General features: G+C 39.0%; 2 gene segments (V, D, J or C); both read left to right on the top strand.

The window, feature by feature from the left end:
* Positions 1-2,473: 2,473 nt before the first annotated feature.
* On the top strand, positions 2,474-10,489 carry LOC110306614. The segment is given in 4 exon segments: positions 2,474-2,516; positions 2,607-2,948; positions 7,640-7,716; positions 10,376-10,489. Coding segments are annotated over 4 exon segments (576 nt in total).
* A 1,015-nt stretch (positions 10,490-11,504) lies between these two features.
* On the top strand, positions 11,505-12,057 carry LOC110306613. The segment is given in 2 exon segments: positions 11,505-11,547; positions 11,630-12,057. Coding segments are annotated over 2 exon segments (471 nt in total).
* The last annotated feature ends 5,859 nt before the right edge of the window (positions 12,058-17,916 follow it).

Below are 17,916 nucleotides of genomic sequence, written 5' to 3'. Positions count from 1 at the left end.
GCACCAAGATCTCATCCTGAGGAAGTATAAAATCAACACATAGCTTTAAAACCACTCTAGTTTGGGAGAAGGGATTATTAAATTTCCCTGATGATTGAAACCCATGCCATGGATTCCAGAAACACCTGGCATAATCCAGTTATAGGTGCATTATGAGACCTTCAGCATAGTTCTGAGAATACATTCCAGAATATGATATGATCAGAACATTTGTTTGGAAACGGCATTACTGAATTGAGTATAACAGATTAAATTCCACAATCAGCTCAGTTGCCGGCTGCCTTCCTTTGTGCCAGAGATTTGTTAGCCTCACAGGAGAGAGATTCACATTGTGTATGTATTAAAGCTGCAGGGCATCATATATTAAAAGGGGGCTGTCCTTCTCAAGGATTTACACTTTCTTCTCTGCAAAACTAATGGTAAGTTCTAACTATGGATTTCAGTGGAAGGGACTTGCTTTTCTGACATCCTGGTGCTGCAAGGAACAGCTTACCTCACCAGACTGCAGGAAATACATTCACTCCTCAAAGAGATGGTTTTGGCACTTTCTAGTTAAGTGATTAAACAGGTGACCCCATTTCACCAGTCTAGCATAAGCAAGGAGTAACTGAAAGAATATAAAGGAATATAGTCCATGTATAAAACAATATAGTCCATGTATGTCCTAAGTGTTGTTAAAAATATAAGTGCATATTTAGTAGGTGAAAGCTGACTGGTAAAACTTTGCCTTTGCTGCAGAAATTAAGGAAATAACCACAAATACCAGGAATGTTCTTTGAACATAGATAAATAAAACTGTCACTTTCCTCACAGATTCACTGGCACCTTTGTCTTCATTTTCTATAAAGACTCATGTAGACATTAGAAAAAAATCATCAATGGAATTCTTCAAAATAAGTTAGTTAGGATGTTTAATGACAGACAAGTATATAATCTCATTGTTTCATGAACTGGACATACCTCCACTGTGGACAAGGACTCATCCTTAGGAAGCCAGAACAGTGTTAAGATGGGAGATTTCCTGTGACTGTTGGTGTCTCCCTCCTGCAGTCAATCCTACTTCTCCTTGTTCATTTTTAACATTCATTTATATCTCTTTTGGTATAGAGGAGCTTATACACACCATGATAAATGATAGAAGCGTATGTAGGGAGATTATAAAATCTACCAGTACAGGCTCTTTATAACTAGATCTGATAAGCCAATATAGAGACAGTCTTTTGATATAAATTATAGGAACTTTTGAGAGCCTATGGATTCTAAAATCAGATATTTTGTCAGAATTCTATTGACCTAGTATTTTAAAGGAACAGACAATTTTCAAGAAGATCACAACCCTTTTCACATATCACCACCATTGGGACGTTCCTAGTTCTATTTCTATGCTGTTTAGACAGTGAGAAGGATGACAGAGCATTGCAAAAGACTCCAGCAGGCAATCATGTACTGAAAGGACTGTAATGGATCAGACAGAGAGCATTCCACAGATGATATAGAGTGAGATTAGGTGGAAAACATTTCTAGTGAGTTATTCACTGATTTATCTGCACAGCTCACAGAATTCTATCCTCAGCCTTTGAAAGTCCAAGAATGAATTGATTCAACAGGAGTATAGTATTCAAACTATGAAAAAAATTTATACTTTCTTTGTGTAATGGGAAAGTATGCATAAGATATATGGATAGTAAACACATTTTTAAGTTTTGAACATCATTATATATCAAAAATGTAAATTAAAAGCTAATTTGAGATGTCATCTAATCTAAACAACATTTATATTTCTTAAGGAAACAAGTAACACCAAATGCTGATAAGAAATTTGTTAAAGGGGAAAGACAATGCATGTTTGGTTTAACCTATTGTAGGAACCATGGAATTCTGTATGAAAGTTATTCCAAAAGGAAAAAAAAGTCATGTGACCTTCCTACATCACTCCTGTACAGACAGATCAGTACTCTGTCCTGCAAAAATAGGAAAACATCTGTGTAAAACAAGAAGAATATGTACCAAGTTTTATGAAAGATGGAACCACATATTCTGGGTGGGATAAGAGAAGAAACCTAGAAACAGTGTGGAATATCTAATACAAAAGCAAGAAGTAATGAACCCAATTATGAAAGGAAGGTTGGCACTGACATGAGACTTTAAAAATACAGTATCTGAAGAGGGTCTGCATGAAGGTTGATCTAGGATTGGAAGGTAGGATAACATCGAGATGTCTTTCCTGTGATTTCTACAGTCTTAGCGCTGCCTTATTGGAGACTCATACTATAGGAAGCCAGAGACCATGATGGCCTTTCTTTTATAAACAAGGTCATTCATTATTTACTTTTCCCAGATATGGAGGTGGTGCTGTCCCCCTGCATGCAAATCCTTCAGCAAGCTCTAAGTTAAATCCCCTCCTGGACTGTGGTAGCACATATCTCTCTTACTGAAGGTTGATTTTTGATGAAAAGGGGGTATAGCCTAAAGGATGAAAATGTTCACTCTTCTGTACCTGTTAACAGTTGTTCCTGGTGAGAGTTGCCATTTCATTCATGTGTCTTGAGGGCTTTTTTTTTTTTTTTTAATGTGTGATTGACAAAAATGATCCTTCTTTTCTGAAGGTATCCTGTCTGATGTACAGCTTCAGGAGTCAGGACCTGGCCTGGTGAAACCTTCTCAGACAGTGTCCCTCACCTGCACTGTCACTGGCATCTCCATTACCACTGGTAATTACAGGTGGAGCTGGATCCGGCAGTTTCCAGGAAACAAACTGGAGTGGATAGGGTACATATACTACAGTGGTAGCATTACCTACAATCCATCTCTCAAAAGTCGAACCACCATCACTAGAGACACTTCCAAGAACCAGTTCTTCCTGGAATTGAACTCTTTAACTACTGAGGACACAGCCACATACTACTGTGCACGAGACACAGTGTGGAATCTTCAGTGTGAGCCCAGATGTAAACCTCCTTGTAGAGCAGCTCTGCACCAACAGGGGTCTTGCCCCATACACTTAGCACAGGAAATCTATTTTAGGGTAGATTAAAAACAATCTTGCTCAAAACTCTAGCAGGAGACTACTGATGAACAGGAAGACACATTTGTGATAAGGTCTTTAGGTAATACAATGCTCACTGCATACTAAAACTCCTTAAATTTTACCCAGAATTCTTCAATGACACTCGCTCCTAGAGGCTCCACATGCCAGCCCGCTCTCACCAAAAATTGTTCCTTTCTAAAAGATCTTGAGCTTGAGCAACAAAACCTGAGAGGATCCTGGGGAAAAGGAGGTTCAGTGATAGTTGCACCTTGAGATCCATCTCATGGGGAAGATTCAAGGGCTGACACTATTACTGATGCTATTGTGTGCTCATAAACAGGACCTGAGCCTGGCTACCCTCTGAGAAGCCCAAAAAGCATGTGAATAAGACAGATGCGGATACTTACATAGAATCAATGCACAGAAACTGGGTACCCCTCAATCTGAATTAGGAAAAAGCTGGAGGAAGCTGAGGAGCAGGGAAATCCTATAGGAAAACTAGCAGTCTCAATTAACTTTCCTCCCCACACTTGAGATGTCTCAAACAAATGGCCCGCAACCTGGCAGCATACAACAGCTGATATGTTATCACTCTACTTATATACATCAGAGTACTATGTAGTCTTCTCTCAATGAGAGAAGATGCATATACCCCTCCAGGGACTTGTGGCCCCAGGGAAGTGTAGAGTTATGGTGGGGTTGGGATAGGGGAGGTTCCTACAACCTCAAAGAGATAGGGGGAGGAGGAATGGGAGGAGGAACAGTCAAATGGAAGACCAGGAGAGGAATAACAACTGGACAATAAAAGAAGATTAAAGAATAATAACTAAAATAATTTCAAATTAATAAATTCATAAAAGAAGAATATATGTGGTCTGGAAACTAAATCTGTCATATGTGTATGCCCTGTTTAACTCAGTGAGATAATATAATCATTAATAATTTCTACAATGTGAATTCACAGAAAAATCTTGTCTGAATTACTTTCTTGTTGCTATTGTAAGATACTAGGTCCAAGTCAACTTATGAAACGGAATATTTATTTGATTTATAGTTCTAGATAGCAATAAAATGATAAGTCAGCATGGCAGCAAGCAGAATTCAGGTTATTCAGGACAAGTGAAAATCATGAAGTTATCAACAAGTAAGAAATAGATTTAGAGAACTCTGAGAATGGTGTAAATCATTTCAAGTCTCAAGCTTCCCTTCATTGACATATTTTGTCCAACAGAGACACACTCCCTAATTCTTCTAAAAGTAATTTTTTTCTGTGTATACTATTTCTTTTTGGGAAATCCTCTATACCCTCCCCCCATTCCCCTGCTCCCCAACCCACCTACTCCTGCTTCCTGCCCCTGTCATTTTTCTATATTGGAGAATATAATCTTCACAAGACCAAGGGACTCTCCTTCCATTGATGGCCAACTAGGACATTCTCTGCTACATATGCAGGTACAGACATAAGCTCTGGGGGAAGGGGGGTACTGGTTAGTTTGTATTGTTCCTCCTATAGGGCTGCAGACCCCTTTAGCTCCTTGGTACTTTCTCTAGACCCTTCATTGGGGACCCTGTGTTCCATCTTATAGATGACTGTGAGCATCCACTTCTCTATTTGACAAGCACTGGCTTAGCCTCACAGGAGATAGATATTTCAGGTTCCTATCAAAAAAATCTTGTTGGCATAAGCAATAGTGTCTGTGTTTGGTGGTTGTTTATGGGATGGATCCCAGGGTGGGACAGTCTCTGGATGGTCATTCCTTCAGACTCAGCTCCAAACTTTTCTCTGTAACTCCTTCCATGGGTATTTTGTTCCCAATTCTAAGAAGGAACAAAGTATCCACACTTGGTCTTCCTTCTTCTTGAGTTTCATGTGTTTTGCAATTTGTATCTTGGGTATTCTAAGTTTCTGGGTGAATATCCACTTATCAGTGAGTGCATATCATGTGTGTTCTTTTGTGATTGGGTTACCCCACACAAAATGATATCCTTCAGATCTATTCATTTGCCTAAGAATTTCATAAATTCATTGTTTTTAATAGCTGAGTAGTACTCCATTGTGTAAATATACCACATTCTCTGTATCCATTCCTCTGTTAAGGGACATCTGGGTTCTTTCAAGTTTCTGGCTATTATAAAGAAGACTGCTATGAACATAGCGGAGCATATGTCCTTATTACATGTTAGAGCATCTTCTGGGTATATTACCAGGAGTGGTATTGCTGGATCCTCAGGCATTACTATGTCCAATTTTCTGAGAAATAACCAAATTGATTTCCAGAGTGGTCGTTCCAGCTTGTAATCCCACCAGCAATTGAGGAGTATTCCTCTTTCTCCACATCCTCGCCAGCATCTGCTGTCACCTGAATTTTTCTTCTTAGCCATTCTTACTGCTGTGATCTGGAATCTCTAGGTTGTTTTGATTTGCATTCCCCTGATGACTGAGGATGTTGAACATTTTTTTAGGTGCTTCTCTGCCATTGAGAATTTGTCACTTCAGAATTCTTTGTTTAGCTCTGCACTTCATTTTTAATAGGGGTATTTTTTTTCCCTCTGGCATCCAACTTCTCAAGTTCTTGCATATATTGGCTTTTAGCCCTCTGTCAGATTTAGGATTGGTAAAGATCTTTCCCAATCTGTTGGTTGCTTTTTTGTCTTATTGAGAGTGTCCTTTGTCTTATAAAAGTTTTGCAAATTTATGAGGTCCCATTTGTCAAATGTTGATCTTACAGCATATACTATTGCTGTTCTGTTCAAGAATATTTCCCCTGTGCCCATATCTTCAAGGCTCTTCCCCACTTTCTCCTCTTTAAGTTTCAGTGTCTCTAGTATTATGTGGAGGTCCTTGATCCACTTCAACATTAGCTTTGTACAAAGAGAAAATAGTAGATCAATTTGCATTCTTTTATATGCTAACTGCCAGTTGAGCCAGCACCATATTTTGAAAATGCTGTCATTTTTTCTACTGGATGGTTTTAGCTCCTTTGTCAAAGTTACCATAGGTGTGTGAGTTTATTTTTGGTTCTTCAATTCTATTCCATTGATCTACCTGTCTGGAAATGTATGGTAAAATGAAATTTTAATCACAATTGCTCTGTAGTACAGATTGAGGTCAGGGATGGTGATTCATCAGAGGTTCTTTCATTATTGAGAATAGTTATTGGTATCCTAGGTTTTTTGTTGTTCCAGATGAATTTGCAAATTTCCCTTTCTAATTCTGTAATGAATTGAATTGGAATTTTGTTGGAGATTGCATTGAGTCTGTAAATTGCTTTAGGCAAGATGGCCATTTTTACTATATTAATCTTACCAATCCATGAACATGGGAGACCCTTCCGTCTTCTGAGATCTTCTTTGATTTCCTTCTCCAGAGAATTGAAGTCCTTATCATACAGATCTTTCACTTGCTTAGTTAGACTCACACCAAGGTATTTTATATTATTGGTGACTATTGTGAAAGATGTTGTTTCCCTAATTTCTTTCTCAGCCTCTTTATCCTTTGTGTAGTGAAAAGCTACTGATTTGTTTGAGTTAATTTTATATCCAGCTACATAGCTGAAGTTGTTTATCAGGTTTTGGAGTTCTCTGGTGGAAGCAGAAATGGTGGTCTTACCTGGGCTCACAGATGTGCCAGTTCTTCTGGGATACCAGCTCTCTCCTGGTGGCATTTGACTATGGAGAGCTCTGTCACAGTATCAGCTCCAGGCTTAGATGAATCCTGGATGCCCTAAACTGTTAACAACAGTATATGTCTTCAGAACAGTTGTTTGCCTATTTATATGTTACTCCTAGTAATACACCTAAAATATGTCTCACACACACAGAGGGGGGAGAGGAGAGGAGAGAGAGAGAGAGAGAGAGAGAGAGAGAGAGAGAGAGAGAGAGAGAGAGAGAGAGAGAGATCCATTGTCATTGTGTTGGGGCTAACAGAGGCAGGATAAGAGATAGCGAAGACAAAGGCATGGTCCTTTAAGAGAACGGGATATGGGATGCCCCTGGATATACAAATAACAAGGACATACAGTATTTTCATTGCAATAAAAGCTGTCTCTATTTCTCAATCACAGCTCTGAAGAAGAGGTATCAATATCAAGGGCTGTGGTGGACCAGTTGCAGGATACCACAAAATCCTACAGCTCCCTGCTGCAAGTGTCCGAGAGATGTTTCTGGGAGGTTTGAGCCCTTGCACTTATTTAGAAACAAGAAGGTGTATCACATATCATGATCTCAGCAGTTTTAAGATCCTCTCCTCTGCATTTCTTGTTGTTTGTCAGTGGTCAGATTGTCATGGAATATAAAATAAAATTTTATATCTGTGTTGGCTTATATGCATTGTATTAATTCTTTACACCAAGTGTATCCTTCCTAATCCAGGGAATAATATCTATATCATATATATCATTAAAAAGACTAAAAGAGCTAGATAATATTTATTCAAAAGTGACAAAAAGACAAAAGATATTTCTATAAACAAAAAGATTAGGTCAGCAAAGGCATAGCACAGAATCAATGTCTCTCATTACCAGAGCAATGAAAATTAAGGTCAGAAAGATATATCACCTCATATATGGATGTATTCAAGATATGTGTTCATGGCTGTTGCTGTGTTGACAGTTACACAAGGTTCCATGAACAGACTGAGAAATAAGGACGCTGCCATGTGTTACTGTGTGAGAGATACAGTGAGGAAAGTAAATTGGGAGCTCAGACCAAAAAAAAAAAAAAAAAAAAAAAACCACTCTATCTAAGGTGCTCATGGTCAGCAGGGGGCACTGGAACACAGAGAGCTCCAGGTCAACAGAAGTAGAGTAGAATAGTGAATTGTTAAAATAATCTAAATATGAGATTTTCTTTTCTGGTCCCATTTATTTCATGCTTTTTTGGCTTCTTATTGCTTTATGTCCATATCATACTTTAGGCTGGGGAAATTTTCTTCTATGATTTTGTTGAAGACATTTTCAGGTCCTTTGATCTGGAAATCTTAATTCTTCTCTATTCCAATTATTCTTAGATTTGGTCTCTTTATTGTGTCCTGAATTTCCTGGATACTTTGGGTTAGGAGTTTTTTATGTTTTAAATTTTCTTTGACCGATGTCCGAATCTCTTCTACTGTATCTTTTACACCTGAGATTCTCTCTACTCTCTCTTGTATTCTGTTGGTAATACTTTCGTCTGTAATTCCTGACCTCTTTCCTAGGTTTTCCATTTCCAGGTTTGCCTCCATTTGTGTTTTCTTTATTGTTTCTACTTCCACTTTTAGGTCATGGATTGCTTTATTCTATTTCTTCACCTGTTTATCTGTGTTTTCCTGTATTGCTTTCAGTGAGTTATTGATATCCTCCTTAAAGGACACTATTATCTCGATCAGATATTATTTTAGGACAGATTCATGATTAAACAGTCAGATGCAGATGTTTGCATCCATCCAATGGACAGAAGCAGCTGATCCCTGTTGTAGAATATGGAAGACTGAAAGAAGCTGAGGAGAAGGGTGATCCTCTAGAAAGACCAGAAGTCTTAATTAATCTGTACCCTTGAGAGCTTTCAAACACTATACCACCAAACAGATAGCTTACACCAGCTGATATGAGGCCCCCAACACAGATAGAGTAGAGGATTTCCAGGTCTGTTTTCATTCAGAGATGAGGCACCTAACCCTCAAGAGGCTGGAGTCTCCTGGGAGTTTAGAGGTCAGGTGGATTGGGTTATGGCAACATCCACGTGGAGACAGGGTGGGGTGGGGTTGAGGTGTGGGATGTGGAGAACTCAGAGCATGAATGGGGGGTGGGGAAGGGAATATGGAGTGTAAAAAAGGAATTACAAATAAAATTAAATTAAAAAATAATCTGAATTGTTTCAAGTTATAATTCACACTTTCCAGAAAAACACTATAGAGATCAAATATTAAAATAATTACATCTTTAGTTCTGATGGACGAATTTAAATATAGGATACATTCTATTTAGAACAAAATGCAGAGCACTAACAATGCAGATGTGACTCCCTAGTAGGCACAAAGATGTCATCATGAGGAAGCAGAAAACCAAGAAGTAGTTTAAAAACAACTCTGGTTTGGGGAAGGTATCATTGAATTCCCCTGATGTTTGAAACCCATGACATGGATTCCAGTAACACCTGCCATAATCTCGGCTTAGGGGCATGATGAAACCTTCAGTATAGCACTGAGAAATATGTCCCAGCATAGGATATACTCAGAATATTTGTTTGGAAATGGTATTATTGAATATAGTATAACATATAAAATTCCACAATCAGATCAGTTGAATTCTGCCTTCCTCTGTGCCAGAGATTAGTCCGCTGTGCAAGAGGGAGATAGTCCTGCTGTATGCATTAAAGTTGCAGAGCATCATAGATTAAAAGGGGGTTTTCCTTCTCAAGGATGTACACTTTCTTCTCTTCAATGACTAATGGACAGTTCTAACCATGCATTTAAATGAAAGAAAGTTGTTTTTCTGACCTACTGGTGCTGCAAGGAACAGCTTAACGTGCCATACTGAAGGGAATGTATCTTTCACTCCTCATTCACATGATTTTGGCACTCCTCTAGTCAACTAAACATGTGTTCCTATTGTACCAATCTAAAATATGGAAGGAGTAACTGAAGTAATACAAAAGAAGAAACAATATAGGCAATGTGTGCCCCAAGTGCTGTTAAAAATTCAAGCACGTAAAAAAATATATATATATACAAGCACGCATATTTAGAAGTAGTTAAAGCTGACTGTCAAAACATTGACTTTGTTACTGAAATTAACAAAATAACCAAAAATACCAGTAATGTTACTTTGAGCAGAGATAAATGAAACTGTCATTTGACTCACAGATTCATTGGCAACTTTTCTTCATTTTCTATAATGACTCATGTAGACATTAGGAAAAATGTCATCAAAAGAATTATTTGGAATAAAACTCTTTAAGGGTGCTTTATGACAGACCAGTAGATAGTCTCATTGTTTCACAAACTGGAAATAACATCCAATGTGGACAAGGATAAGTTTTGGGGTCTGCCTGCAGTTCTCATATTTGGATTCGAGCCTGGGAGGCATCTTGGAGCTGTGGTAAAGAGGAGCTTATACACACCATGATAAATGATGGAAGTGTAGGTAGGGAGATTATAAAATCTATTGGGGCAAGTTCTTTATAACTACATCTATCACACAGAGAATATCATCCTGCTGTTAAGGCAATATAGAGACAGTCTTTTGATATAAATTTTAAGAACTTTTGAGAGCCTACTTATTATAAAGTCAGATATTTTGTCAGAATTCTACTGACATAGTACTTTAAAGGAACACATTATTATCAAGAAGATTACAACCCTTTCCACAGATCACCACCATTGTGGTGTTCCTACTTCTGTTTCTATTCTGCTCAGACACTGAGAAAGATGACAGAGCATTGCAACTGTCTCCAGCAGACAATCATGTACTGAAAGGACTGTAATGTATCACACAGAGAACATTCCACAAATGATATACAGTGAGATTAGGTAGAAAAAAGGTCTAGTGGGTTGTTCACTGATTTTTCTGCACCACCCACAGAATTCTACCCTCAGCCTTTGAAAGGCAAAGAATGAATTGATTCAACAAGAGGATGGCAGTCACACTTTGAAATATTTTATAGTTTCTTTGTGTATTGGAAAAATATGCATAAAACATATGAATAGTAAACACTTTTTGAAGTTTTAACATCACACTCTATATAGAAAATGTAAATTAAAAGCTAATTTGAGATGTCATCTAATCCAAATATCAATTATATTTCTTAAGGAAACAAGTGACATCAGATGCTGATGAGAAATTGGTGAAAAGGGAAAGACAATGCATGGTTGGTTTAAACTATTGCATGTCCCATGGAACTCTGTATTAAAGTTATTCCAAAAGGAAAAAAAAATCATGCGACCTACCTACAACACTCCTGTGCAGGCAGCTCAGGTCTCTCTACTGGAAAGATAGGAGGTCATCTGTGCAACAACAAGAAGAGTGTGTACCACGTTTTAGGAAAGATGGAAACACATATCCTGGGTGGGATAAGAGAAGAAAACTAAACAGTGTAGACTTACAAGTAAGAAAGAAATAAGTCAGGAACCCAAATATGAAAGGAATGTTGACACTGACTTGAGACTTTAAAAACACAGGATCTGAAGAGAGTTTTTATGAAGGATGGTCTAGGATTAGAAGGTAGGATCATGTCTAGATGTGTTTTCTGTGATTTGTACAGTCTTAGTTCTCCCTTATTGGATGCTCACACTATAGGAAGCCGGAGACCATGATGGTCTTTTTTTTTTTTTTAATAACCAAGTGCATTCATTATTTACCTTCCCCAATTATGAAGACAAGGCTGACTCCCTGCATGCAAATGCTTCTTGTAGCTCTAAGTTAAATCCCCTCCTGGACTGTGGAATCTCATATCTCTCACTGGAACGTGATCTCTGAAGGAAGGGGGTGTAGCCTAAAAGATGAGAGTGTTGATTCTTGTGTACCTGTTGACAGCCCTTCCTGGTAAGTGTTGCCACTTTATACATGTGCTCATGAGGAGTTTTTAAAATATGAGCTTGACAGAAATGACTCTTCTTTTCTGAAGGTATCCTGTCTGATGTACTGCTTCAGGAGTCAGGACCTGGCCTGGTGAAGCCTTCTCAGACAGTGTCCCTCACCTGCACTGTCACTGGCTACTCTATCACCAGTGGTAATCACTGGTGGAACTGGATCCGGCAGGTTTCAGGAAACAAACTGAAGTGGATGGGGTACATAAGCTCCAGTGGTACCACTGACAGCAATCCATCTCTCAAAAGTCGAATCTCCATTACTAGAGACACTTCCAAGAACCAGCTATTCCTGCAATTGAACTCTGTGACTACTGAAGATATAGCCACATATTACTGTGCAAGAGACACAGTGTTGAGTCTTCAGTGTGAGCCCAGACAAAAACCTCCTTATAGAGCTTCGCTACACCAACAGGTGGATTGCCAGGGACATTTAGGACAGGAAATCTACTTTAGGGAGGGTTAAAAATAATCTTGCATAAAACCCTGGCAGAAGTTGCCTGCTGGACAGAAAGACACATTAGTAATAAAGTCTTCAGTTAATACAATGCCCATTGCCAACTAAAACTCCTTAAATTATACCCAGAAGCCTTCAATGGCACTCCCTCCTGGAGGCTCCACATGCCAGCATATTCTGACACAGAATTGTTCCTTTCTAAAGAACATGAGGGTAGAAGCATGAGAGAAGCCTGAGGGACAGGATGTCCAATAATAGGCCCAGCTCCAGATCCATCTCAAGGGGAAGCTCCAATGCCTGATACTATTAATGATGCTGTGTTGTGCTCATAGACAGGAGGTGACCATGGCTGTCCTCTGAGAAGCCCAAAAAACATCTGAATGAGAGTGAAGTAGATACTTACACATAACCAATGCACAGAAACTGGGGAACCATGGGGCTGAATTAGGGAAAAGCTGGAGGAAGTTGAGGAGGAGGCAACCACATAGGAAGATTAATAGTCACAACTAACCTCTCCCTCAAGCCCCAAGACCTCTCAGACACATACCAGCAACCAGGAAGCACACAACAGCTGATATAATACCCCTCTAAAGATATACAGCAGAGGACTGTGTAGTCTGGCCTCAATGAGAGAAGATGCATATACCCCTCCAGAGACTTGAGGCACCAGAAAGTGGAGAGTTTTTGTAGGGTAAGGTGAGGGAGGTTGATACAACCACTATAAGATAGGGGAATGAGGTATGGGATGAGGAACAGTCAAAGGGAAGACCAGGAGAGGGATTACAACTGGACAGTAAAAAAGAAAAGATTTAAGAATAATAATTAAAAATAATTTCAAAGAAATAAATTCATAAAAGAAGAATATATTTCATCTGGAAGATAAACCTATCATATGTTGTATGCCCTGCTTAACTCAGTGAGACCATATAATCATTAATTATTCCTTCAATGTTAATTCACAGAAAAAAATCTTGTTTTAATTATTTTCCTGTTGCTGTTGTAAAATACTGTCTAAGGCAACTTATGAAACAAAATGTTTAATTTGGTTTATAGTTCTAGATGGCTATAACATAATAAATCAGCATCATAGCAAGGAGAAATCATGCTAGCCAGGGCAAGTGAAGAACATGAAGTTAGCAACAAATAAGAAATAGAGATAGGCTAATATCCACTTATCAGTGAGTACATATCATGTGAGTTCTTTTGTGATTGGGTTACCTCACTCAGGATGATGCCCTCCAGGCCCATCCATTTGCCTAGGAATTTCATAAATTCATTGTTTTTAATAGCTGAGTAGCATTCCCTTGTGTAAATGTACCACATTTTCTGTATCCTTTTCTCTGTTGAGGGGCATCTGGGTTCTTTCCAGTTTCTGGCTATTATAAATAAAGCTGCTATGAACATAGCGGAGCATGTGTCCTTCTTACCGGTTGGAACATCTTCTGGATATATGCCCAGGAGAGGTATTGCAGGATCCTCCCATAGTACTATGTCCAATTTTCTGAGGAACCGCCAGACTGATTTCTAGAGTGGTTGTACAAACTTGCAATCCCACCAACAATGGAGGAGTGTTTCTCTTTCTCCACATCCTCGCCAGCATCTGCTGTCACCTGAATTTTTGATCTTAGCCATTCTGACTGGTGTGAGGTGGAATCTCAGGGTTGTTTTGATTTGCATTTCCATGATGATTATGGATGCTGAACATTTTTTTTAGGTGCTTCTCAGCCATTTGGTATTCCTCAGGTGAGGATTCTTTGTTTAGCTCTGAGCCCCATTTTTTTGTTGTTGCTGTGTTTTGTTTGTTTGTTTGTTTTGAGACAGGGTTTCTCTGTATAGCCCTGGCTGTCCTGGTACTCACTTTGTAGACCAGGCTGCCCTTGACCTCAGAAATCTGCCTGCCTCTGCCTCTGCCTCACAAGTGCTGGGATTAAAGGCATGTGCCACCGTGCCCATGCCTGGCAGAGCACCATTTTTTAATGGGGCTATTTGATTTTCTGGAGTCCACCGAAACTTAGAATACCCAAGATACAAGATACAATTTGCAAAACACATGAAACTCAAGAAGAACGAAGACCAAATTGCAGACACTTTGCCCCTTCTTAGAATTGGGAACAAAACACCACATGGAAGGATTTACAGAGACAAAGTTTGGAGCTGAGAAGAAAGGATGGACCATCTAAAGGCTGCCATACCCAGGGATCCATCCCATAATCAGCCTCCCATAATCAGCCTCCAAACACTGACAACATTGCATACACCAGCAAGATTTTGCTGACCCTGATACAGCTGTCTCTTTTGAGGCTATGCCAGGGCCTGGGAAACACAGAAGTGGATGTTCACAGTCCGCTATTGGATGGAACACAGGGTTCCCAATGGAGGAGCTAGAGAAAGTACCCAAGGAACTGAAGGGGTCTGCAACCCTATAGGTAGAACAACAATATGAACTAACCAGTACCCTTGGACCTCTTGTCTCTAGCTGCACATGTATCAGAAGATGGCCTAGTCAGCCATCATTGGGAAGAGAGGCTCTATGGTCTTGCAAACTTTATATGCCTCAGTACGGGGGAATGCCAGGGCCAAGAAGTGGAAGTGGGTGGGTAGGGGAGTGGGGGGGGGGTCTGGGGGACTTTTGGGATAGCATTTGAAATGTAAATGAAGAAAATACCTAATTAAAAATAAATTAAAATAAAATAATAATAATAATAAAATTAAATAGAGTTAGGGAACTCTGAGAATTGGATAAATCATTTCAAGTCAGAAGCCTTACTTCACTGACATATTTTGCCCAACAGAGACAAATTTCCTAATTCTTCTCAAATAGATTCACCACTGTCTACAGATCCACTCATTCTTCCTCAGGAGAGTCCTCTGTGCTAAAAAGACCCCACAGTACAAGGCTGAAGGCCAAATCCTGACTAACAAGCTATCATAGGAGCTTTCTTCAGGGCATGTGTGTCCTGGGGCTGCTCCTGTGCTTTGTTTCTGCTCTCTGCTGAGTGTCTCAGAGACAATCCAAGGAGCTTCCAGCTCCCTAGCATTAATTTCGAAACTCAAAGGTATCCAATGGCATGAAGTCAGCAGGTTCCAGGTTCTCTCCATTTCTGGTGGGCATCCAGTGGGCAAATAGCCATAGGATATAAAATAAAATTTTATATCAGTGTTGATATATATGCATTGTATTGACTCCACCAAAAGGATCCTTCCTTGTCCAGGGGATAATATCTACATCATATAATTGACAAAACCTGCTAGATAATACTGATCTAAATGCAATTGAAAGAACAAAGGTTATTTTTTTTTTATAAAAACAGAGATATGTGTGTTAAAAAGGAAGAACACTGAATATATGTCTCTCATCAATAATTTAATGAAATTTAATGTCAAAAGTTTATCCTCATATATTGAGGATATATTCAAGGTAAAAAATGTGCTCACATCTGTGACTATGTTGATACTTACTCTAGGTTTCATGGATATGGATGCTTATAATTTGAATTTGTAAATATGCAGTCATCTGATGTCAAGTACATTTGCTTCAAATAAAATATGTATTCATGTTTTCATGAACTAAAATGAACAAAATCAATAGTTTTCCCTTCACATTTAGGGAAATTTTATAACTTTACCAGACAAGTCTAATTCTGAACAAGTGTTTTCTCATAGAGAATCTATATACAGCAAGGATAAATACAAACACAGAGACTGGGATAATATACCAAACCTGAGCCTGATCTGGCAACATAATAGTATGCAATGCTATTTAAATTTCTTATTTTAAAAGGAGGCATGACTTGTTTCTGCCCAGTCCTTGCTGCTGGGACAGAACCCTATTTCATCTGCTCCCATGAAGACTCCATATCTCAATGAGTCCTTGAAGACCCACTGCACTCAGAGCAGTTGAGCAGTTGAGGACCTGCTGCACTTAGAGCACTTGAGGAGATGCTGATGCTTCTCTCAGAGCAGTTGAGGATTGGGTAGACTCAGGGAAGTTGGAAAACAGATTGACTGCTCCAATGAAGACTCAATAGTCTGAAGGCCTCCCAGGGGATGTACTGCAGCCAAGGCAACAGATCACTATCTTCTCTGCTCCTGTGAGGATCCCCAGTTGGAAAGCCTCACAGGTGATCTGTGACAGAGGGGGCTGCAGGCCTACCAAGAGACATGAAGTAACCCAGGGACAAAAGAGGCAGACTCCATACAGTCACCAAGACTAACAAACACCAGGGATATCCAGATGGTGAAAGGCAAGACCAAGACCAAAAGCAACAGAAGCCAAAATACACAGGCATCATCAGAACCCAGTTCTCTCAGCACAGCAAGCCCTGAATATATCAACACACCTGAAAATCAGGAATCTGTCCTAAAGTCATATCTCATGAAAATAAGAGTCCTTTAAGTAGGATATCAATAACTCACTGAAAAAAAATTATAGAGAAACACAGGTAAACAGATGAAGGAATTGAATAAAGTGATCCAAGACCTAGAAATGGGAGTAGAAACAATAAAGAAAATACAAATGGAGGCAAACCTGGAAATGGAAAACCTAGGAAAGAGGTCAGGAATTAGAGGTGTAAGTATCACCAACAGAATACAAGAGATAGAAGAGAGGATCTAAGGTGTAGGTGATATAGTAGAAGAGATTGACACAACTGTCAAAGAAAATTCAAAACATAAAAAACCCCTAACCCAAAGTATCCAGGAAATTCAGGACACAAGAAAATACCAAATCTAAGAATAATTGGAATAGAGGAGAATGAAGGTTCCCAGCTCAAAAGACCTGAAAATGTCTTCAACAGAATCATAGAAGAAAACTTCCCCAACCTAAAAAAAAAAAAGATGGCCATAAAAGTATAAGAAGCCTATACAACACCATAAATGGCACCAAAAAAGAAAATCTTTGTATTATATAATTATCAAAACACTAAATGCATAGAGCAAAGAAAGAATATTAAAAGCTGAAAAGGGGAAAAAAAGGTCAAGTAACATACAAAGATAGACCTATCAGAATTACACCAGACTTCTCAACAGAGACTAGGAAAGCCAGAAGATCCTGGTAAGGGGGTCATCCAGAATCTAAGAGAACACAAATGCAAGCCCAGGCTACTATACCCAGTAAAAATCTCTATCAACATGATGGAGATATGAAAATATTTCCAGGACAAATCCAAATTCAAATAGTATCTATCTACCAACCCATCCCTGAAGAGGATCCTAAAAGGAAAACTCCAACACAAGGAAAGATAACTACACCAAAGAAGGGACAATATATTAAGGATATTACAACAAAGGCAAAAGTAGAGTGGCACAAGCACATAAAGCCACCTATTAAAACAAACATATAAACCAACAGCCACCTCTCTTTAATATCTCTCAATATTAATGGACTCAATGCAGCTATAAAAAGACATAAGATAACAGACTGGATACACAAACAAGACCCAGCATTTTGCTGCAAACAAGAAACACACCTCAGTAACAAAGACAGGCACTATCTCAGAGTGAAAGGATGGAAAAAGTCTTCCAAGCAAATTGTCCGAGGAAACAAGTAGGAGTTGCCATCCAAATATCCAATAAAGTAGATTTTCAACCAAAAGTTTGAAGTGTGATAAAGAAGGACACTTCATATTCATCGAGGGGAAAATCCAAGAGAAAGTCTCAATTCTAAACATCTATGCCACAAAAGGACACAAATCCATAAAGTAAACTACTACAACTCAAAACACACATTGAACCCGACACAATAATAGTGGGATACTTTAACATCCCACTCTCACCAATGGACAGGTCATTGAAACAGAAACTTAAAAGAGACAGTGATGCCAGGCAATGGTGGCACAGGCCTTTAATCCCAGCACTTGGGAGGCAGAG

The sequence above is a fragment of the Mus caroli genome, chromosome 12, assembly GCF_900094665.2.
Source record: "Mus caroli chromosome 12, CAROLI_EIJ_v1.1, whole genome shotgun sequence".
Classification (NCBI taxonomy): Eukaryota; Metazoa; Chordata; class Mammalia; order Rodentia; family Muridae; genus Mus; species Mus caroli.
The sequence above is the reverse complement of the archived record's forward strand: the minus strand, read 5'-3'. Positions and strand labels throughout refer to the sequence as shown.